This window comes from Geospiza fortis, unplaced genomic scaffold (assembly GCF_000277835.1).
Source record: "Geospiza fortis unplaced genomic scaffold, GeoFor_1.0 scaffold98, whole genome shotgun sequence".
Classification (NCBI taxonomy): domain Eukaryota; kingdom Metazoa; phylum Chordata; class Aves; order Passeriformes; family Thraupidae; genus Geospiza; species Geospiza fortis.
In genome coordinates this window covers 3,760,423-3,784,541 of record NW_005054306.1, presented here as the reverse complement: position 1 = coordinate 3,784,541, position 24,119 = coordinate 3,760,423, and the positions used below count along the sequence as shown (strand labels likewise).

Here is a 24,119-nt window from a genome sequence, read left to right as displayed (position 1 = left end):
AAGTGGCATTGTAACTTTCCAGGTACTGTCATGTCTTTATATTGTGGAATATGGATATGTTGATGTTTGGGAAACACAGTCATGGTGTCTGGTTGGATGAATCCTTATCCTAGGAAGAGAGCACAGCCATGGTGATAGGCAAAAATGCAGATTGTCTGCACCCATTTTCTGGCTCCTTCTGGGTAGCCTGTCTGAATTTCATATCCAGAGCTGTATAATCTGGGCTGTAATAGCTCCTCTGCTCCTCTTGCTGTAAAGCCCTCTGTGAAAGGAGCTGCTCCTCAGCCTGTTTGTTCAGCAGCTGCAGCGACCCATCCTCAGTCATTCTAGAGATTTCCACAGTACAGGTAGGAAAACCCAAATCATGGTGCCCCACTCAGGTTCACTCTGAGTAAACAAAATTGCAAAGTTAAGAGAGGGGAAAACTCCTCAATAAGGATTGTTTTTTATTGGGGTAAACCTGATTTTCACAAAGCATCTGTAGAGTTTATTTGAGAAGGCTTACATGGAAACACTATGAACCAGACTGAAAATTACCTGGAAAACTATAAACAAAGGCTATGAATGTACCTATGGAACAGCTCCTTCAGGAGGATATTTTGTATTCCTGTATGTACCCAAAACTCATCACCAACACTTGTGAGTTACCCTCGGCGCGGGTGCACCCGGTGCCAGAGATGTGTTGGATTTTCACCCCCATCCACTGTCTGTGAATATTATTGTGAGGCAGCTCTTGAGGCACCCTGTAGGGTGTCAGGAGGTGTTAGGAGCAGGACTCTCCTGTCTGTTCGTTAGCGAATGGAAATAGGCTGCTCCTTCCCAAGGAACCAGGGACCAAGTGTGAAGTTTGAGAAGCTATTCAAAAGCATTGCTGGCAAACAGGAGCCTCGGGTCTGATCTCTGTCACAAAAGTACATTTATGTACTGCTCCTAAATTTAAAGAACTATAAAAAAGCTTCATGTCTTTCTGTTCTTTTTCCTTTCCCCCTTCCCCCCCTGCCACTATTTTTTAGTGAAACTGCATTAGTAAGTCACTGGGGTTTTTATTTCATTTCCATGTGTTTATCAACAGTTTGCAGACGGTGGGAAGGCAGTTTATCGTCTTGAAGATTTTAAGAACCCGAGAGTAAGCTGCAGTGGCCCTTGGACATTGCACTCTGATGAAAAAGAATCTCATTCATGTGGTTCATTATAGAGATTTTTTTCTCTTCCCTGTCAACTCTGTGCAGAAAGAATTCTTGCTGAATAGTCCACAATGGTCACCCTGCAATTCCTCTCCTTAATGAGCTACTTCAGCTACTTCTCACACAAATAGATTTCAGAAAAACTGGGCACAGATGTGTAGGTATCTGGGTGGTTGGTAATTTTATTTGGTTTGGGTTGCGGGTTTTTTAGTTTGGTTGGTTTTTTGTTTGGTTGGGTTTTTTTCTTTTTTTTTTTTTTCCTCTGAAAACGATTGTCAGTCTTCATTTTCATTTTAGCTTTCAAGCCTGTTGAAACAGCAGCATTCCTGTCATTGCCAACGTTATTCAGCCGTGTGAACTGTGACTCATTCTGAAAGATTACACGAATTTCCCTCCCTGGTGTGCACCTATCCTCCTGCTGTTCGCTGTTTGCAGGCTGCCTGCTGCAAGCAGAGGTCAGGGGGACATGCAGCTGCAGAGCTGGCTTGCTCGCTTGCTTCCAGGCTCATGCTGTGCAGAGTATAGGAGTCCAAGTTTGCTGCAGGCAGGAAGTTTCAGAGTGAGAAATGCTACTTTTGGCTGCTTTTGGGGTAGGAAAAAAAAATCCTTTTCAGCATCTCTTTACAGTAAAAAAAAAAAGCAAAACCAAACCCCCCCCCCAAAAAAACCCCAAACAACCCAAAACTCACAGCAAATCTGAAAATAACCCCTAAAGGAAAAACAGACCTCATGCAGACCCCCTGGCTCACATTCACTGTATACTATGTTTACTTAGGCTGCAAAAATATAAATTCATGATACCAGCTCAAGGCAAATGCCATCTGGTCTGGTGGTCCTCTTTAATAATCTTTACTAATTTTTACCTTCTCTTTCCTGCATTCCTCCTTGGCATCAGAGGATCACTGCTGTCACTGTGCTGGCTCTTCTCCTGGTGCCACAGACCAGTCCTGTCTGGGGGCTCACCTGTCTGCCTCCATCCTCTCCAGCTAATCACCCTCTCCTGCACGTTTTCCTGGGCTTCATCTGAAATACAGCCCTGTGGGAATCCCGAGTGGGGTTTCTGATTGTATTTTATTGAATGCCAGCATGAGCCTTTGAGGGAGAAACCCCATCCTGTCCATTATGGAAGCACAGTTAATTGATGATGATTAAAGGGAAGCTTGATAGTACCTGCCCGACCGTAGAAGTGAGTTATGGCGCCTGGAGATGAAAGGCCACGAGGAATCAATCTTGATTTAGTACAACTTAACGCCGTGCTTGTATTTTTATCTACTTGAGGGCAAGAGATGACAGGTCTAAACTTCCCAGCATGACAGCGGGAAGCATTTGGAGAAGGAGGTGCAGATGGGAGCCCAGAGCCCTGTTGCTCTGCAAGCACGTGTCTGAAAGGCCTTCTCTGTCCCACTCTGTCTGTGTGGGAAGTGTTTCTGGAAAAGCTGGGAGGATCCCCGAGGTTCAGAGCTGAGGGAGTGCAGAAAGCACCCACCAAAGCTACTTCCTTGGGGCTGTGTAAATGAGGAGTGGTAGGGCTACAGGCAGCCACACTTTTATTTTTCCAGGGGAACAAAGAATTCTGGTATGTCTGTCAGGCAAGTGTGGGAGAGGAAGAAGCTTTTCTCAAAGCCCACAAGGAGCTTGTTTTCTCAATAAAATCTAGATCTTAAAAAAGAAAACATGTTGCTTGCAGGGGTTTCCTTTGGTGATTTGGGTTTGCAATCCAAGTTCTTCTTTCAGTGGACATTCATACCTGATAGATATGAAATTAAAATAATATCACTATTTTGAGATGCTTTGGTGTAGGATTTGGTTATTTAGATCTTGGTTTTCTTCATGCATTTCTCACAGCTTACTTGGGTGTCCTAGAATAATTGGGCTAACACATGTATACTGGATGAGGAGCACTTTCTTTCTGAGTTGCCTGCATCTGCTTTCAAAGCTGATGATTTTGAATCATAGTTAGATGCTTTTTCACTGTAGTTGAAATCCTGCTTTGTTCTGAAATGTTTTTCATGTGTAGACAAGCCCCCAGGAAACAATTTTAGTTTGAAATTAAATCTCCTTAGCTTATTAGCCCATGTAATTTATGCTTGCATTGCCTTTAAGGTGTCTTTTGTTTTGCTTTGTTTTACAGACTGTAAGATGGCACATTGAACTACAACCATGGGCAAGTCCAACCCCTTCCCTCAACTATGAGGCCTCAAGGTTCCTGAAGTACATTAGCACTTCTCAGGTAGGTTTTTTGTTTCAGACTCCATTTAGAAAACACTTTGCCTGGTGCAGATTGTTCCCTCGTATCTAAGGAATTAACCTCACACCAAACCTTTTTGAAACTGATTTATTTCTAAAGTTGCTTAACCTAGCACTGATGGTCAACATGAATATAAAGGTCAAAACACAGGTTTGAAAGAATGCATTTTTTTCCATGTTATTTATTTCCAAATGGGTTTGTGTCCTAACAGGAGTATGGTATGACTGAAATTCTAGATGTGGTGTTTCTCTCTCTCCCTCTCAGATGGAAAAATACAGAGCACTCTGTATCAAGGGAGTGTATTCAACCTCTCCACCTCTCAATAATAGTATGATAAGCAGGCTCATTTTACTCCAAAAGGAGGCAGTTGAAGTTCCCAGTAAAATGAGAACAAGGCATCAGACCCTAACTTGGACAAGTTGTTTCAATGATGCCAATAGAATATTGATATTTTCCGGACAAAAACAACAGCCATGGAAATTGGTGGCTGTATTCCTTTTTAAAATATGGCATTTCCAAATCCAGATTGTGCTGATGGATACTTCCAGCCTTCAGCATACATGGAAATTCATGGTCCATCGTGTCTTAACCGAGGCATCACTTATGCACAACAGCATCTGCCTGTGCATTTCCTGTAAGAAAAAAATGGAAAAGGTGCTGGATGCTCACAATTCCAACAGGGCAGCTGCTCTCGGTACCCAGGTCTATCAGCAATTGACCCTTGAATACAGAGTTGACAGCATCATTACTTACTCTGAAGAACAGCAAAAAGCCCCAGGTGCCAACATCACTGAAATGTCATTCACGTATGAAATTCTTTGTTAATGCAGCACTTTTGAGGCTGAGATAATTTGAAAAACCTCTAAAAAAGAGGATAGCAGGGTTTTCATGTATTCTCCACCTTGGGGGTACCCATGGCTAAATTCTCGATAAAATGACACCTCTGCTGCCACTCATGCCAGCACTGAGTGGGCAAGAGGCAAGATGATGCATGTGGGACAGCAAGATGTGTGTAGAAGTGCTTGTTTTGTTGTACAGAAGTTTAGACTGTGGCAGACATATTAAGTTTGAAAACATCCTTCATCTCAGCAACTTAATAAACAGTGGCAGATGCTGCTAAACTCTGCTAGTTGGGTCAAAGCCTACAAGGACATCAATTAACAGAGGGTTTATTGCTTTTGACACACTCAGCAAGAAGTTTCATTCCCAGAGTAACTGACCCTGGCTGGGGGAATAAGCATAAGTGAAAACAAAAAATGGGAGGAATCCCTGTTCCTGACCTGGCAGATGTTACAAGATGAGTAACTGATGGGATAACACCATGACTGGTATGAGCACTTCTGAAAATGACATCCTGCTTATGTAGATAGGCATGGGATGTCACTTTCCTTGTTTGCTGAGCAAGTGTCTACTAATTGCTGTGCCAAAGTTCAGCTCCATGCCATTAGGGTAGAATGGCTCAAACTGCTGGAGCAGGAAGGTGCCATGTCAGCAGGGTCAAGGTGTGGCCAGAAAAAGCATTTTCAGAGCTGGTATTTTATGATCAGGAGAAGCATCTTTCCTGTGCTGCTGTTTGTACAGTAGCAGTGAGCAGAAACCCAGAAGAGGATGTGAGCTGAGTGCATCAATAAATCATGCAACAGACTGATGATGATCCTAAAGGCGGGTTCAGGGTGTGATTTTTGTTTGGTTTTTTAAAAAATTGTTGTTGGTGTTGCTTTTTGGTTTTTGTTTTTTTTTTTTTTTTAATAGCAAGAGCTATTCAGTAGCAAGAGCTGTTAAAATTGCTTCAAACTCTGTTGTAATTGCTCATAATGCCACGAGTCAATTAAGTGGCAGCATTGCAGAATCTTAGTTTTCTGTAGAGAGTACATTATTCTTCTGTGTCTTAAATTAGTGCTTATTATTGCAGTGCCATTTATTCCTTGATTGTTATGTGACTGAAGGGAAATGGGTAGTGGGGTGCAGTGCAAATCATTGCTTAAAACTTTGTGAACCCTGGGAACAGCATGAAGAGATGCTGTATTTGCTTTTATGAATTTTCCCTGGGAATTATGAGCCAAGCAGAAGCAGGGAAGTAGTGATGCAGTGTGCAGCTCTTAGATGTAAAGCTCCAGGTAATGATCTTTCAGAGCATACGCTTCTTAAAGAATGAGAATTTTATCTGATTATTATAAGGTACGTGGTGAAGAGTGCCACATTAAAGGCTGAGTTCCAGGTTTTGCTCTCATCTCTATGTAAAATTCTTTCATTTCTGTGGTTCCAGGTGGGAGCAGAGCAGTGCTTTTTAGTTTGGCTAGGACTGAGAACTGAGCCTCTGCAGTCTGCTGTAGAAGAAGGAAAGGAGCAAGATGAGAACATTCTGTTCAGAACTGATATTTAACCCAGTTTTGTCCTTTCCGCCATTTTAGTTGCTGCCTTTCTGACGGTGCCAGCTCCCATTCCCGCAGCCAGGGCTGGTACTGGGCCCAAAGAACAACTTTTCATCAAGATGGCCCAGCTGGGTTCCTGCAGCTCTTCTCATCTTTGCTTTCTTCTCTGTGTGGTAGCAACCTGTGCCCTGCAACCCCTGACTGATGGCTGGGCTGCGTGGGTTGAGAAGCCCTTCAAGAACAAACTGTGGATGCTGATGCTGGTGCAGAGCAGTGCAGCCTTCCTGGGCGGAATTAGCCACAGCTTTGAGCAGAATTAGCCACAGCTTTGGTGCTTCCTTCTGCTTCCCCTTGCCTCGTTGCCACTGCTATGGTGAGAGCCGTACGAATTGTACCAGCTCTCCAGCCACTGCTGTGCTCTGGCTCCTGTGCTCTGCCAGGGTGGAGCACTCCCCAGCTCTGTGCCTGCCTTTTCCAGAGTGGATTTGGAGGAAGAAGGTGGAGTGGAAGTGGTGGCCTGGGGGTGAAATTCTGGCTTAAGCTGCTGGATGGACAGGCAGAGCTGGTGCTGCAAGCAGGGGCTCCTCTGTAGGGTGTCACTCACAGGGCCATGGCTTTGCTGGCTCAGTCACCGTGGGTTTGGCTGTTCCAGGCTGCTGCTCAGCTGCTGGCAAAGCTGACTTCACCCCTCAGTGATTTTTGACACTCTGATGAACCAGTGCATTTTCAGTCTTTGCTTTCTTGGTCTGTACAAGGGCTTTGACTTATGGTGTCCCTCCCTGCAGGGTCTCTATCTCTTCTTTAGCAGGGCTTTTATCCTGGCTTTAGTCTCCAGATGTCCCAGCCAGCTCAGCATGGACACGCATGCTATGATTCCTCTGTTTAGTTATGCAGTTGCTTAAATCCCTTTGTTGTTGGAGAGGGCATGTGTTGGGGTAAAGATTAGATCCCTTCTGGAGTGAGATCCATGACACTCTGGATGAGGTACTCATTGCAGAGATGCTGCAACTTTGTAATTACAGTCTTGATTTTAACGTTGTTCAGGATGCAGAATCCATTCCAAGGTTTGAAAAGAAAAAAAATTTAAACATTTGGATGCTGAAACATCTTTTCCTCATGGAAAAAAAAAAGGAATTTGGGTATAGTACTAATGCTTAATTATTTGCTTTTCAAACTGCATTGCTCTCTGGGGAATTATGTAAGCCTTAAATTTCACCAAGCGGAACAGGCAAACAAGGAAAAAAATAATCAAATCTTTGTAGCCGTGTATCAGATTGACAATAAGACTTAAATTAAACCAATGAACATTTTTCTTTTTTCCGCTACACCCCCAGAAGGCAAATAAAAAACAAGTTAAAAGTCCTGTCTTAAAATGAAATATCCTTTGATTTCAACAGATTTCATGTGAGCACATGAACCTGAACAGCTTGAAAGGGTACTCTGAAACCACAAAAAAGCCCTGGTCAGTCTGTCTTGATGAGAGGTTTAGCCTCATCCACCGAATCAGAAGCAAGAAATGCCGTCTCTATTCACTTGGGTAAGTGCTCTCTTTAAAAGAAAGGAAATTGTTTCATGGCAAGTGGCTTCAAAAAGCCCTGTAAGTACAACACAGGCTGCAGCAAGGTTGTCTTCTAAAATACAAACTTTGTTCAGGTGTGTTTATCATGTGTTGATGTACTTCTGTAAACTTCATTTTTAGGGAAAAATCCCTTCTCCACGAGGGTCTTTATTTTCCTTTGCCTTTCTAGTATTGGTATGAAAACAAATTGCTTGCTGGTGAGTTGTGAGTGGTAGTTCATGCGGAGGAAGATGGAAATCAAAGAGGTAAGCTGAGAAGCCTACAGCATCTGTCTTGAGCAGAGGTGGCTTGCATAACTGCCAGGGATTTCAGCAGCATCGCTTACAAAACTTCATTAACCAGCTCTGGGACAAAACAGTACATTCCCATATGAGAGTGTGTTTGCTCAGCACCTCAGCGGTGACATGTGCCAAAGTGATAGTGACAAAGGCAGCTGTGCTCTACTTTGAAATGTTTGCAGTGTTTATGATATTTACAGCACTTGAGAGTGAAGTTTTCACTCTTCTCAGAAGAAGTGCTTTTACAGGTAGCAAATCCACACATGCAACCTGTTTCCTAGCTAGTAAAACATTCTGTTGTCCCAGAGGATGAGGGAGGTCAGTCCTCAGAGTGCATCAGGCCATCAGCACACAGATGCATTAGGAGAACAGTCACTGGGATCTGGGGCTCATTTCACACAGATCACCATGTAGAGCTGCCTGATAAAACTATACTTGCTGTCCTGAGAGGCAGCTTTAGGTTAGAGGTGTATTGAAAGGCTTCGTCTCCCTTGATCCAGTGCAGTTTATTCCTGTGATTTTGCTGCTGTGGATTTACAAAGGGTGGATAGCAAGGAACTGTGCTGGGGTGGCATTTCTCATGGCAGGTAACACCTGCAGTGAGCATGGAGGGGAGGCAGGGTGCCCTGTAGTCAAAGGGAGTGGTTTTGGTTAATTTGGGTGGATTTATACTTTGATTGAGTTTATTTGAGCTATAAAGACCTAGATCCTCTGAGAGGGAGGTGTTCTCAGGTTTTGTTCAGCAGCACTGCTCTATGGCAGAGTAAGAACATGCCCCTTAGAGACAAATCACATATACAGAGAAAAGATTTCTCTTGACTACTGTTGCTTCTTATTTTCTGAGTGGTTTTTGCAATATATTTGAAATTATACTTACCTGGCATTAATGCAAGATAAAAGTTTACACGATTTTTTTCCTTCTCAGCTTTTCATGTTCCTATAAAACTTAGGAGAGATGCTGTGCATGCTCAGTTCCAGAGTTTACTGTCTGACTGTAGTACTGAGTTATTGCCTGAGGGCCCTTCTAGTAGTCAGCAGGGAGAGGCAAGCACATTCAGGTGGAAAATCAGCCAAGCTAAATAGCATTCTGGAGGTAGGTACAACTTTGATTATAGTGGAAGTCTGGGATAAGGTGGCTGCTGATTTTAGATGTCTTGGCAAAGTACTCAAAGTTCAGTGGAATTAACCTAGACCTTGCCCTTCAAGCTTCATGATCATTAATATTAGACCTGAGCTCCTGTGTTGATGTCCATTTTCCCTGTTGTTAAGGATCAAATGTGGATCGAGAATAATATTTTTTTTAATTGTCCAGTAGGCACAATGCAGAGTTGATTTGATCTGTGCTAGGAAGTGCAGATTATGCACAAAGCTGACCGGCACTGAGATATTTTGCTAATGGTTTTGAAAAACAACAACAACAACAACAACAAACAACAACAAACCCAAAAACAAAAACAAAAACCAACCAACCAACCAAACAAACAAACAAAAAAACCCAAAAAACCCCCAAAAAACCTAGCCAAAACTGAGCTAGTGTGTGCATACCAGGCTTTATATGCAGTACTGTTCTTCTGTGTATGGTCCAGGGAGCACAAGTGCCAGATTTTCTGTAGTGATGGAACACTAAGGTTTAGCAAAGATCAAAATTGATGTTGGCTCTCCCATCAATCATCAGATACGCACATGCAGTAAGTAACCAACCAGGATGTGTCACATGAAACACCTGAAAAATTAAAGAGAAATACTTGAGGTTATGGAGAAGCAGTCAAAAATGCACCAGTTTACTTCTGCAAACTTTGGAGCTTGTTACTGCATAATTCTTCCCCTCAGACTCACTTCCTTTAGTTTATGACAGACAGAAAAGTAATTCTGTTCTAAGGCAAAAATCCACTTTAAACATTTTTGTTATCTCTTATGTTTCATAAGGAACAAATGGGGAGCAGCTGCTTCTAATGAAGAGCATTCACTGCAGAGAAAATGGATGGGGGACAAATGTGAAAGTTCAGTGGGAGTGTTACCAGGAACCCTGAATTAAATCCATATATCATTAAACCTGGAATAAAACATGCTGCTTAAGCTTTGCCTCCTTGAATGCCATAGAAGAAGTTCCTTGTGAATGGGAGAGAGCAGTGTCTGGAACATCTGGGGATCTTTATAGATTAGTATTAGTTGCTTCCACTACTGGGAGGCAGCAATGTTTTTGCTTGGGGGACAGGATTTCCCAGTGTGATACATAATTGCAATATGCATTAGCGAACTCTAGTTATTAGTGCTAAATCTGCTTAGATTAAACTGAGTCAGTTACAAACACCACAGGCAGGCACTCAAGCTGGGATAACATAAATGAATGGGATTTCAGAAATTTACCAGCAGAGGTTTAAAGAGTCTTCCTGTAATACAGCATAAATGCCATTCCAGGTGCATCCTAAAGTGTATGTAGGAGTTTTAGGATTCAGGCAGGGGGTCCATCGTTTTTTCCTGAGCTGGTGAATTCAGTTATCTTCCTTTGAAAGAAGGAAGGGGAGGAGGGGGAACAGAGAAAGGGAAAGCTGGACCTTAACTTGCCTGTGTTTACAGCTGTGTCCTGTGGTCGCTGTGGGAGCTGGAGTACCTGCAGTTTTCAGGCTGGATCAGCTACGGGTGTCCACTAGAGCCGTGCAGAGGGCACAAAGCAGCTTTTGTGCCGCTCGGCGCTCGCTGTGCCCCGGGTGGTGCAGGGGCCGGTGCGATGCTTCATCCAGCGCAAGCTGCGCCCAGTGCCTGTTCTGAGCGCAAGGCTCTGTGCCCCGTGCCCCTCTGCGAGCCCTGGGAGCAGGGAACAGCCAAGGGACAGCGCTGCCCGCTGTGTCCGGGTCAGCGTGGCTGCCCTGCCTGGCGGGAGAGCCGGGCACGGTGCGTGCTGCTGCTGGGAATGGCCCCTCTGCCCCTCCGCAGGACACTCTGCCGCCGAGCTCCTTCTCCCTCACGGGAAAATAGGGCACTTCCTTCGGCAGGTTTTGTTTTGCTGCTGATGCAGGCAGCAGCTGCTCTCTCCCGATGGTGAGGAAAGGCCTCGCTCGTCTTCTATGACCTCCACACCGTCCTGCTAAAGTCATGATCCCTTTTTAAGTAACACATCTTTCTTTAAGTAAGTAAATCTTTGTTAGGAGACGTAATTTTTTTATCTTTCTCATGCTGCATTATCCTTTTGCATGATCACGTGTGAACCATTTCCTTTGGAAAAGACCTGATTTTCTCTCCTGTATATTTCTTGCTGGCTGGATCTCTCTTCAGGCATAAATTTGAGCTGTTAACTAGAGTGCCAGAAGACGTATCATGCCTGTCTTTACCCTCATCTGTATTTTTTCCCCTGTTTTCCACCACTGTGAAGCTCTCTTTGCAGTCCACATGAGCAGCAATCTGTTGGGAGGCAGCCTGAGGTTTGTCTGCACCCAAAGCATCTGGCCCTCTGGCTTGTACCAGCTGGTGTGGTTGGAAGTGTGTCACGGACACATGTGGCCATCAGTCGCTGGTGGGCTCATCACTAATGCTGTGACTGTCCCCAACAATTCCCATGCTGTTCATTTTTAGCCAGTGTCTCATTCCTGAGGGATTACACTGCTCTTTGTCCCTTGCTGTCCCTTCTGTAGAAAGCCACATGCAAACAAACATGTCAATTCGCTTGGTTAACTTCTGAACTTTTTTCCTAATGTGTGTTGAATGTATTAAAAGAAAACTCCTCTCTTTTCCTCCCACACAGCTGTATGGGTTGGAATCCTGTGAATTAGGGTTGTTCTTAAAAGCATGCTGGGCTATTTTTGCACACCCTGTCTCCTCCTGTTTTCCCAAAGGGAAGATGGTTGAGGAGAAGACAGCGTCCTGGGGTATTGTTACGGTGTGCTTGGCCAGTATTACAGCAAGTGTCATACTGTGTTGGTAACTTCCATAGCAAATGCTCTTCCACACATTGTTTCATGAGTTGAATTAATTTTATCTTACCTGTATGTCATCTGTGTAGATCATTTAGTGCTGGCCTAACGTTGTACCATAGTGTGTGTGATGTGATTTAGAATGTGCCACATTTCACATATTGATGCAAATAGCCAAAATTATTTCAGACCCACATCTTTGCTTAGGATAACTGTGGTGTAGTGTAGCAGGTGCTCTGCTAGTACATCTGAGAGTGCTGCCCTGTCATGGTCTGTGCACAACAGATAAATGCTCTGCTGTTAGTACAGAGTGAATAATCTCAGTTGTACAATTTGCAGTACAACTGATTTGAAAAAATCTTAATTCTCTTCTCAATGCTACATGTGTGTATATCAAACAGCTAGTTTTGTTTAAGTTTAATGTTTAGTGCATGATTTGAATCACATTTGGAATAAGCTTGGAGGAGTAGGAATGAAGAGAACATCCTGTTTTACAGAGTAGGGAAGGCCTGTGGTTCAGATGTGTGACTGCAATGGTAAATACCAGATTTTTTTCATTTTAGTGCACCCTGTGTGAACCACTGGGTTTTAGGAGGTGGGAATATGGCACAGGCTTTTAAAACATGTCTTTTCACAGAGGCAGGGACTGAGACAATACTGCTGTCCAAGGGGGCTATTAATTTTTCTTCTTCTTTGGGGTCTTCACCAAATTAGCAGCAATCTTTCTCTCAGGTTTATGTAACAACTCTCTTACTGTTGTAAAGTGCTTATTTTTAAATATGCTATTTTAAATCTGTGTCTTCCTGCCCACAGAGAAAGAGAGGCATTTGGTTCTTGTGTCTTGTCCATACTGGTGGTCACTGTGGGTCACGTTTGTAACAGGTGACAGATGTGGTGTGAAATATGCCAGATTTTTACAAAGTAGTATTGCATCCATTTTAAATGTATTTTCTCTTCTGCTTATAGCTTGGTTATTGGAAGTTTGTGCAGCAGGGACTAAGGAAAGTATTTTAAACTTTTCAAGAAAAAAGCAAATTGAAAATAGAGAATATATATAAACATAAAATATTAGTATGAATAATGACAGCACAAAGATTCCAATGTTTAATTTACTTTTGTACAAATTTTTCCAATTTGTATGAAAGTAAATTAATTTACTTTCATACAAATTTTCCTTCTGAATTAAGGAAAAGTATTTTGGGAAAGTTATCAGCCTGGCTAAAAGTGGTTTAGTTCTTGCCTAGAAAGTTCTAATATTGCATTGAGCTTGAATTTTCTTCAAGTTAATCCATCCTCAGAACATCCTACTCACTAATAGTTCTTTTGGCTGCATTAATAATTACATTTTTTAATTTATTTTTTTTTAACATAGGTTAGGCAATGATGACAACGAGTTTGAGCTGAGCATGGCCAACAGTGGGTGTGAGGTGCACCGCTTTGACCCCAGCATCAAGTCAGCTCACATCCAGCAGGGCCGGCACCTCTGGCACCATCGCCTCTCCATCGACTGGAGGGATCCCAACCCAGCCATTGCAGCTCATAAACTTCACAGCAACACTAAGAAGCTGGGCACAGTGCTGAATGAATTTGGACATCAGAAGGTAAGGAAGGGCTCGTGTGTCAGGTTTCTGACACCGGGTTAGGTGCTGGGAAAGCTCCAGATCTCCCTTCTTGCTACCTGAGGAGACCAAGCTCTTCTCCTGATAGCGGATTTTTCTTCAACAGTACTTGTAATGCATTTCTTTTAGGGCTGCCTTTTCTGTCTTGTTTTTTCTATGTGCTGATAACAGCCACAATGATTTTAAATCCCAAGCTGTATAGCTTTCTTTCTCCTCCTCACTTCCTTTTCCCTTGAAGAATCTGGTGACATTGTGGGTGCTAGCACATCGAGTCCTGTGGAAGTTCTGGTCTTTGCCTGAGTATGAAAACTAAACTACTCACACAGACAAGTTTATAAAGAGAAAACAATATTTGCAACAGTAATTAGAAGAGAAGAGGTAATGGATGGTTTGTTGACATTTTCAAGGTCACTGTTCCTAATTACAGTCCTCAAAACCAAAAACATCCTGTTTTGAAATTGGCAGCAATTGGTGGGGTGTTTTTTTAACATTTCCCAGTTTGTTTTTAAGGAACTATAAAGACATCAGGAATCTTCAAATCTCAAATAAATCTTGCCATAATACATTTCAGGAAGTTCTTAGGTTGCTTTTAAGAGAGTTTTTCCTTCAGAGGATATACAAACATGAATTCAAATGCTAATATACTTCATTGCCTGCAGCTAGTTCTGCTTGTCATTGTTTTTCAAGAAATAGGCAGCCTGGGCTAAAGAGGTGCTCTTCTGTAAGATTTACAAAGCAAGCAGGGCAACGTTTGTTTGGCTTGTTATTTAAAAATGCAAGATGTCCTTTTTGGTTCACTTTTTACCTTTTTAAAATGTTTTCTTTTGGTTCAGCTCTACTGATTGGAACATTTTGAAGATAAGAGCAGAGAAAAGGAGCCTTTTCCTTCTTCTTCCTAATCATACTGTAACTGTACTAGGCTGTGCATTAGTGAAACATCTGGGGAGACAGAGATGGCTTTTCTTTGATGTGTGCCTTGCATTGTTTTGATTTTAGAGGAATTAGTCACGCAGCAAAAAACTAATGACCCAATCCAGAAAAAGTGTACAAGTCTTGTGACATACCAGACCTGCTGAGGCCAGTGTCAGGTTATCATGGTGGAACAGAGTGGTTGTAACACCTTCTGTGAAAGACAGGGATGTAGGGGTGAATTCTGAGTGTGTAACTTCCTGAAAACTGTGGGCTGGATGGCAGCCAAGGAACATAATGCACACATAACACATGCAACCAGGCTTTCTTCTAGCTGTCTACTTAGACATGGGATTTGGTTGAGTGTTTTGGTGTGTTATGAACAGTGTATAAAGCCTCTTGCTCTGGTAGCATTTGAGGAGCTCCCCTGTGCAAAGCTATGGCTTAGTGAAGTCAGGAGCTGACTTTCTCTCAGTGGGGATAAAAGTGTTACACACTCTGAGACTTTCTGATGTTTTATACTTGTGAAATACCTGAATGGCTGACTGTCCTCGCATTTTTCTGTTTAGGTTTTCTTTAACTTAGAAGGAAGGCAGCCTGAGAAGTTATATGTTTTGTAGAGACACCATTCTTCTGCTGAATGTGAGTGGAATGTTCCCTTGACTGAATAAATAAGTTAATTCAAAACAGTTTCATAGAATATTTTCCGAAGCACTGTTTTTCAATTAGGAAATTGAAACATGCTCTTCATCCCATTTTTAATTTAAAAAACCCTTCCGCCTACCCTCAACGTTGTTCCATTCCCACTTCAAGGCAGGAATTCCAGGCAGCTGCATTTGAAGTTAATGCCTCATTTTATCCATGCTTTTATTCTTTGAGATTTGGGACTTGATCCAAGACCCTACAAGTGACTGAAACCACTTCCACTGATGTTAGAAAATCAGGCTGATGAAGACTGCGCAGACAAGATCTCCTGAAGTTCTTGCTGTTGTAGTCTTGAAAAGAAAACTTGCATTTTGGGGGTTTTGTGTGCAAGAGAATCAAAGAACTTGGATGGGCTCATTTGCACCCTGAGTGATGAGAGCACACCTGCTATTCTGCAGGCAATACTGGGACCCTATCCACACCAGGGAAACCCATCCTGATATTTTGGCAAGAAATACAAACACTTTTTGGAATCAGAGTGGATGTGAGAAAAGATTAGACGAACTTGATCTTTCTAACTGGCTGTGTGGCAAAACAGTCCTCAGTTCTCTGAGGATTGTAAATGGCCTGGAGGCAGAGGACTTATCTAGTAATATATTAGGATGTGGCTGACAAAGGAAACATATAGTCAGAGTATTTTTGGGAACCATTAGAGTGTGAAATCTCTTAAGCCCTGGAATAATCTCCAAAGGATGTCATGGGAGCCTTATTTCCTGATATACAGATCTAAACTGAAAATTTACTGGTGTATCTTCTGAGAAGAGCAATATTTTATCAGCCACAGGAAAGCATAAAGATGTAAAAATTGATCTTGCTCATCCTCCCCGCCCTCAACTTTTTTGCTGAACACGCACACTCTGTAGTGCACTCTTGATGAACAGTGGGCAAAAAAGGAGAAAGCCACTGAGAGGCCATGATTCTTATGGCAGTGGAGTTCAACTTTATGAAAGCTTTCACTTTCCTATTCTCTAATTACCTACAGGGCTGAGGATGCTACAGTGCTGGTGTTTCTCATGGATTAGTGATAGATGCATGGAGAGCTTCCTTTCTAGAGTTGTTGGAGCATTCAAGTCAGAAGGGATCCTGAATGGCTTGTGGTTCAGTCCTCTGCTCAAAGCAAGGCCAGCTGTGGAGTCAGACCAGGTTGTTCAAGGCTTTATCCACTCTGGTCTTGAAAAACACTGAGTTTTCTCCAGAGCAGCGACTTTCCAGCTTCTCTGGGTCAGCTGTTGTCCTGCTGGATTGTTCTCTTCATGAAAATGTTTCTCCTTATATCCAGTCTGAACATCACTGATTTCCTTTCATGTCTGATGGCTCTTGTCCTGCTTCTATGCACTGCTAACCATTAACAAGAAATTCAAACCAAGCTATTAAGTGTATTCTGTATTCCAAAGATTGTGCTGTGAAGCACAATTAAAAACCTTCCACAGAAAGGCCCTGAGGAGCAGAAAATGGACAGTGGCCATACATGCAAATTTTTATTTCAGTAGAAGTTTTCCTCCCTCTGGAGCTCTGCAGGATAAGTCTCTTGTCATGCCCCCAGTAAGTGCCATGAATTTGCATTCCTTAGCAGTATGGCTTACCAGTGGATGAAATTCTTTCTTGTAAAACAAATTCATCTGCAAAGGAGAATCTGAGAATGCTGGGTAAAATCCTAATTTAATCAGGAAATACTCATAGCTGTAACTTTCAGTGGACAGCAGAGCTGTGTTCAACTCCTGACATTCAAGTTATCTCAAACAAATTTTGTAAGAGACCAAACTGTGTCATTGTTTGTTATGAAAAGAAATGCAAATCAATCTTTACATCCTGATTTCGATGTGAAGGCTTTAATTTACACTCTCTCTTCATGAAGATTTTTTTCTGTAACAACTTGGATAATTTTGCTTCATTTTATTGAATAGGCTTCAATTTAGGATTTCAAAAGCAAAAAACTCTTCACCTGTTATTTAATACTCAACACAACTTCAAAACACTATACCCTGAAGTCATGTTGATTAATAACATCATCTCCTCCTAGGCAAGTAATTTATCACTTGCTCTTCTCCTCAAGTAGATACTACAGAATTTATTTTATGCTGCTTTCAGCTTTGTGAAGGCTGATGTGAAAGGACTAGTATTAAAGAACGGATTAACCATTTTTGCTTAAAATCAGCTCTGTTGGTAGTACACAAGTAGATATGAAAGTCCAGAGAAAATGTATAACAGCTTAGATGTGCATGGTGATTTTTATTAACAAAACAAAAAATAAACTCTTCAAATTGGGAAATGTCCATGTTCAAGATTTGTAGCAATGAAATCCATGTAATTACTCTTTACTATGCATAACTTAGGGCTGTAGGGGCCAGAACAGGCTTTTGAATATTTTTGACCCTGCTTGGACAAAATCATTTAACTTTGGTTATCCTTTGCAAGGCTAGGCTTAGGTATTGCCCAGGGAGCCTGGGGTTGCTCAGTGTGAGTTGCATTCACTGAGGTTCAGTGTGCCCTAGCTCGGTGTGTGAGTGCCACCAGTGCTTCCACACTCAGTTCATCTCAGTTCCCAGCAGGACCTCAGCCCAGCTGATGAGCACCTGCAGGCTGGTCCTGGTGTGGAATCCTAAGCTCAAGATGAGAAGCCAGGAGGTCAGAAGCCCAGGAGCTCTTGCAGGGACACGAGTCCCTGTCTCGGGTGCTGCTGCAGCTGGGGGACAGCTCCCATCACCTTGCTGGAGTGGGGGGCACAAGCTCAGATCTGCTCCGCTAGATGTGGCTTAGTGTCAGAAAGAACAAATGAGACCAAGTCTTTTGAATTGTTGCATCACAAATCCTAAAGTAAGTGTTTGGAATTCTGAATTCTTTAAAGGGTTTAATTTTTTCTTTGCTTTTTATGCTTATCTGGGGCTTTTCCAGAATCTCAGTTCTAAAAGGAAAAAACCCATCCTTCATCTGATTTTTAGCCTCATTATTTTTACGTTCAATTTTTCTTGTGCAATCAATGGTCTTTAAGCTTAAGTGGCCCTTTTTCTGCAGCTGTTATTTACCATCTATATATAGCAGTGAAGAACAGCCTTTGCTTTTGCAGGGCTATCATACTGGCCTTTCTAAGATTTCTCCAATATGAGAGATCCTATATTTCCTATAACATCTTATTTGTGTTGTGCTGCCCCTCCTGCAGCTGGAGCATCAGCAATCAGTCCTATTCAGAAGTCCCAGTGGTGTCTCTGCTAAGGCTCAGGCTGTGACTGCCTTCTTCCTGGAAATGTCCTGACTGTCCTTCCCTGGAAATGTCTGCAGTTACTGCTTATCATCTTGTTTGCTTTTTTGTGACTCATCAGACTGTCTCCTTGTTGTATCAGTTTCTGAATGGCACAATAAAAAGAGTTTTGTCCCAGAACACTGAATTGTTTCATAGTGTAAATGGCTGGTCATGACCTATTTGCAGAAGGAGTAACTCTGCTCAGCAAAGTCCCATTTTAGCGCTGCACCTTTTTGCACCAGGCAGATGCAATACCATAGCACTTAGAGCTTATGGTCTAGATAAATGACCTGCCACAGGATGGAGGAGCATGAACCTCACCTCCATTAACTTAAATTTCTACATTTGAGATAGCTGTTGAGGTCCTTATAGACTCAAGCTAAACTGTTATGGTGCAGTTTGTCTCATTCAAGGGCAGACATTGCTGCAGTTTGAGCAGCAACTGGTGCCACGTGGGAACCCTTTGTTTGGGGGTCTCCAAGAGAGCTGGCAAACCTTACTACCCTTGCTGAAAAGAGGCAGTCAAGCTGGTGCAGATGTTTCTACTTGCACTTGGAAACACTGCCTTCTGTAGCCTTGTAATAGTTGTCCCTGAGTAATCCACATGCTCATGGCACACAGTGTTTCTTTCCTGCATGGGTGTATTTTTTCATTTCAGGGATAATGAAATCAAGGTGGTGATAGGTCTGTATTTGCTTAATCAGCTGAGGCTGCTGCTGCTTGAAGTGTTTTAATTGTAGGTAGATTGAAGAGTTTGGCTGCAACTAAAAATGAGCTTGACAACCTCATGTTTCTGGAAGCAAAGATCCTTGGATAGTGATTTACTGCTCACCACCTCTTGCTTTTGGTGTTGTGTGCACAAAGTGCCTCATGCACTTTCCTTTACAGGTTTTCTCTTGGTCTCTTACGTCTCCTTTTGCCTCATTTAAATTCTCTCCACCAGGAGCACTTCCCAAGACACTGTTAAGAATATTGGTATTTCTAGACAGCGACCTGAAGGTGCTGTTCAGTATGCAATTGTCAGGCATAGAGGAAAGATCTTTTTAATGATACTATTGGCTGAATATGGTGCAATCCATAGCCTTTTCTTCCCCTAGGAAAAGGCCTAGTGCAACACCTGAATTGTAATGAAAGCATCAAAATATTGCACTGTTGAAGCAGAACTTATTCAGGTCATCTTTCAAAATAAGAAATAAAGGCACTTTCAAAGCATATTATTGTCTGCTAAAAATTAGAAGGGAAGGACAATTCTTTTTAGGGTTTTATTTTCCTTCTTTTTTTTTTTTTTTTTGCTACCTTTGTTGTGGTTGTTAAGACCCTTCAGAAAAAAATCAGGTAGTAAAAATCCGCTTTCCCCCAGCTTTGCTGGAGGGCTGTGCAAGCTGTGCTGAATTCCACATTCTTATTTGACTATTTCACTGTCTAAGAGTTGCATTCAGAGGAGCATGGCACTGGCTGCAGGCACTGTGGGGCAGTGCACAGAGCTGTGCTGCTGCTGTAGGAAACCAGGCAGTCCTGTTCCTTCCTCCTGCCAAACCTGGAGCTCGGCAGGAGCCTGGGGCGCCTGCCCTGCTTCACAAGGTGGTACCAGATGCAGGTACCTGCTGAGCTCAGACCTGTATGCACACTCCCCAGCTCCTCCTTAAGCCACTAACCCTGGCTTAAACACAGTAATGGGAATTTTACAGTTTTATTTTGGCCGGGGTACTGAACATCTGATCAGGGTGGTGGTCCATGATGTGGCATGGGTTTAATGAGAATTGAGAGCAACCCCTTTCTATGAGCATCCTGGTTTTTCTCCACTGCCCATCTTTCTCACAATTTCCCAGTGGTGTTGACATTGACAAGCGCTTCAGATAAATGCCCTATTCAGAGCCTCTAGGAGCTTTCTGAAAAATGTACTTTTTCTTCTCCCCACATTTGTCCCTCGTCCTGTCATGGTTTACAAGTTCTTGTCATTGGAACTGGCCATATCTTGTTTAAATACTTTCAACCTTAGTGTCTGGATCCTTTTTGGTCTCTCTTTTCATCTGACAGCAGTTTAAGGCTCCATTCTCAAAAGTTTGAAATCCAGAGATCAAAGGCTTAGCAGTTCTTCTTGCCCCTCCTGAATGCCTGTCCCAGATGAAATCTGAGTTGTGCAAGCATTTTGTGATGGTTTTTATTCATGTTTCCAGGAATGTACGTGCAACTTTCTTCCTGTCATGGTTGCAAGCGTGGGAGGCAGGTTGGCACCTTGGACCAGAAATGGAATGAAACAAATGGATCCCATGGAGGGGTGCAGTCTCAAAGGACTTTATTGCTCTGGCAAGTGCAGATGGGAACCAAGTCCTCCACCAGATTTAAGTGGAGCTACTTGGATATACCAGGGCTGCTGATTCTCATCCTGCAAGAGATGTTCTTTAAGGTGTGGTGGACATTTTTTCAAGATGGGACTTTGATTCCTTTCTTCAATTACTCACATTTTGAAGGCCCCTATGGGCACTGTGTTAATAAACCATAGAAGGCCTTGCAGCCAAAATGCTATTTACTCTGAGCAACTATTTTATGGTAGCCTAAGCCCTCTGTCCCTTACACTGCCTGCACACACTTGCAGGTCTTGCCCCTCAGGGCTCTGGAATCAATTGTTGCTTTACCATTTGCCTTCTATTGCAAACCTCCTGCGCTGACAGCTCCCTTGTCCTGCTGCAATGTGCCTGACCTGTTGCTGCTGGCTTTCACTTCTAGCAAGACCAGGATAATGTGGCTTTATGCAAGCATGGAGCTGTGTCCCACCATCAGCACAAACAGACAGCAAATGTTTGTTCCCCTCTAATGAAGAGGCTGGAGGGTCCAGCATACACCATTTATTCTTTTGAGTAAATATCCGTTCCCACAGGCATCCAGCGGTGTCTGGCAGAGAAGACCAAAAGAGCAGAAAGGAAAGGGTTTCCCCCCCTCTGTGGGGGGAGTGGGCAGCAGGATGTCTCCTGCAGGATTGGATGGCTGAATGCACGTTTTGCAAAGCAGCTCCTGTGCCCAGCCAGGGCTGCACACAGAGCAGCTGCTGGAGGAGTGCACGCAGTGTTTAAAATGTCTGTTTGCAGCATGGGCATTGCCAAGCAGAGCTTTTGCAGCTGATCAGGCTGTTAATTTATTTAAAGTCGGGGTTTCTGCAGACCCCTTGTGAGATTTGGAATTTTTCCTACTTGGGCAATCTCGATATTGGATTGAAGGACTGGGTGAGGCATCTGGGTTGTTTTCATGTTTTAGTCTACAGCAGGAGAGCCATGTGAACTGGAAAAGGTAACAGGGTGCAAATGGGAGCTGGAGCACAGTGTTTCTGAGCAGAGGTGAACACTTGTGAGCTGCTGCCAATCAGAGCAGATGAGGAGGTCACTGTTTGAAGGCTTATGTCCTCACAGTGACTCTTCACCTTTTCCTCTGAGGAAGCATCACTTTGAGTCTTCAGCTAGTGAGTGGTGAGGTTCCTGTTGCCTGCTCTGGAGACTAGTCTTAGTTTAAAGAAATGGCGAACAAAGATCTTTGATGCTCAGTTTGTCTTGTGAGGGGAAGGTCTTCTCCCTCAGCCACGTCCATGTGCAGTGTGTGCCTGCTCCATGCAGGGTTTGTAGAACCTCTTCTCTGGAACCTTGGTCTTGCTGGGTAGCAAGCTAGACAAGATGTCTGGCTTTAAGATCATTATAGTGTAGAGCTAGCTAAACCCATCAAACCTGTCTGAAAATCAATTTAGTTTGGAGACCGTATTTTTCTATGACCAGAAGATGATTAACAAGTGCCCTGCTGTCTCTGACTAGTCCAGTGTCCGGCACAAAATAGGAAAGATGCCAAGAACTGGTCCCATGACAAAGAACAATGTATGTGGTGACAGAAGGCTACAGGTGAAAACCTGTGACCTCCTGACCAACTGCAGCCAGGGAGAAAGGATTTCAGGCCATGATCTTGTAAATCATCCGGGAGTTGTTTGTCCCAAGATTATGTTGTCCTTTGGTAAAGTGTCATTAAAAGGAGCCTTTTGCCCACTAAAAGGTCTCTTCTCTGCCTGTCCACTGGAGTAAGAGACATTGCTTAACTGGTCCAGTTAACTGGACTGGATGGGGTCTATGTATCTTTTATTCTGGAATGGGTCCTCAGAGAGAAATTCCTTCCAGATGCAGCGTATATGGGAAATGTCTTGGCATCAGCGACCACGGGAAGAGCTGGAGAATTAAAATGCCAGGTTGTCCCCCAGACCTGGGCTCTGAGGCTGTATGAAGGAAACACTTGGGCTGCCAGCATGGATCTTTCCTAGGAACAGTCCCCCATGGGAGAGCAAAGTGCTCATAGTGCTCCTGAGCATGCAGCTCAGATTGGTGCCTCCTGCCTGTGCTGGGTGGGCTTTCTGTATGGGTGCATTTGTCTGGGGCCATTGCTGCTGTTGCTGTACTGATAGTTGGCTGTGAGAAAGTTAAATAAGTTTTAAAATATTGCTTTGAAACATTTTCTCTGATTTAAGTGGTAAACATAGTATTACTTAATATCCTGCTCCTGCTGTGTAATGGGTCCATGGGAGTACATCCCCAGAACTGGGAGAACAGACTGTCACTTGTGAGGCTGTGGAGAATCAGTGGTGAGAGCAGAGGTATGAAGCTTGCCTGCACTCACTGCAGGCTTTCTGTTTCAGTGATGTGGATATTGTATGAGTAACTACAACTGGACAGTTGCCCTTTACTGTAAAAAAAGACCAAAGACCCTGTAAGCACCCAACTGCACAAATCAGCTTTGTGACTTTGATGCCTTAAGCAGATTCTTGAAGACGTGCCTGATCTGTCACACTGGGAGTGTATAATCTCAAATGACACATTTGTTCTAGAGCCAATTTGCAACTGGCTGTACAGACCACCAAGAGAGGTGTAAATGTGAGCAGGAAGGAAGGGCAGTCATTTGAAAGAGAAGTGCTGCTGGTTGGAGCTGTACATCACTGCTCAGCAGTGATTGACTTTTCTCCTGATTTCAGCACCCGTGCTGCTCTGGCCAGGCCCCCAGCAGTCCTGGTCTCCCCAGCAGATGGCTCAGAGAGAGGCAGGATGTTTCCCCCTCCCACTGCTCACAGGGAGGGAGCATGGGAAGAGACAGTCACAAGCTGCTGGGAGCATAATTTGCTATTAGGCTATGTGGCATCCTGGCTGCCATCAATTACAGCCTTCACTAAGAATAAACGGGAATGAAAGGGACTTTACATCCAAGCCATCTCCTGCTGGTGAGGACAGGCTGTGGATGCATTTTGAGAGGAAAGAAAATGAGGGAATATCATGCTGAAAATCTGCATGTGGGAAAAGGATAAGAGGGAAGTTACAGTTAAACAAAACACACCCAAGCACCTGCTGTTACCTGCAAAGACATGCTATCAAAATGTAAATTAAACAACTTCTTCCAGAGTTTTGTTTTCTGACAACAGAGAATTGTACTTAGGGAAAGGGGGGAAAAACTGATGAAAAAGCCAGCAGACTTTTCCTTGCTGTACAGCTGATGTCAGAATGGTAGCCTGGTATCACAGGGAACCAGAGCAGAGGAATATTTTTCTCTTCCACTGTGGGAGCAGCCCTGCAGTTCAGGAGGCTGAGGTGGTTCTGAGATCTGTCCCCGTGCCTGAAAGCTGTAGCCAGCCCTCCTCTCCCTCCTCCCAAGCTTACACTGCAGACCTGCTCCCGCAGAACTGGAGGGATCCTCTGTACCTGACCTGCATTTGCTGTTTTTGCCTTTTCTGGCTTCCACTTCCACATGCTGAGCTCATGCTGGAAGTAATACAGCTAAATTGCTTCCTCCAGCTACTCACTCTCAATTGACTCTTCTCCATGGGGAGCTTTAAATGATGCCCACGGGGCAGCACAGAGCCTGAAATCCCCATTAACCCTGGTGTTTCAAAAGCAGCCAAGGTGAACAGAGCTCAGATCTCTGCTTGAGGAAATGATGCACACTTGTAACAAGTCATTACCCTAAAAAGAAGAAATGAGCCTTCATACAGTGTATGTTGACCTTCACTAAGTAAAACACATTTTTTCAGCTGTTTTATATGCTTGGTTGTGCATGAGCGTGGCCC

General features: G+C 43.4%; 1 protein-coding gene across 1 annotated transcript in view; it reads left to right on the top strand.

The window, feature by feature from the left end:
* Window positions 1-24,119, top strand: part of METTL24 (methyltransferase like 24) — a 30,450-nt gene that overhangs the window by 1,582 nt on the left and 4,749 nt on the right. Inside the window, exons 2-5 of the mRNA XM_014312043.2 lie at window positions 1,073-1,126; window positions 3,316-3,414; window positions 7,202-7,341; window positions 12,942-13,170. Coding sequence (XP_014167518.1) covers window positions 1,073-1,126; window positions 3,316-3,414; window positions 7,202-7,341; window positions 12,942-13,170 — 522 coding nt within the window. The remainder of the gene's footprint in view (window positions 1-1,072; window positions 1,127-3,315; window positions 3,415-7,201; window positions 7,342-12,941; window positions 13,171-24,119) is intronic.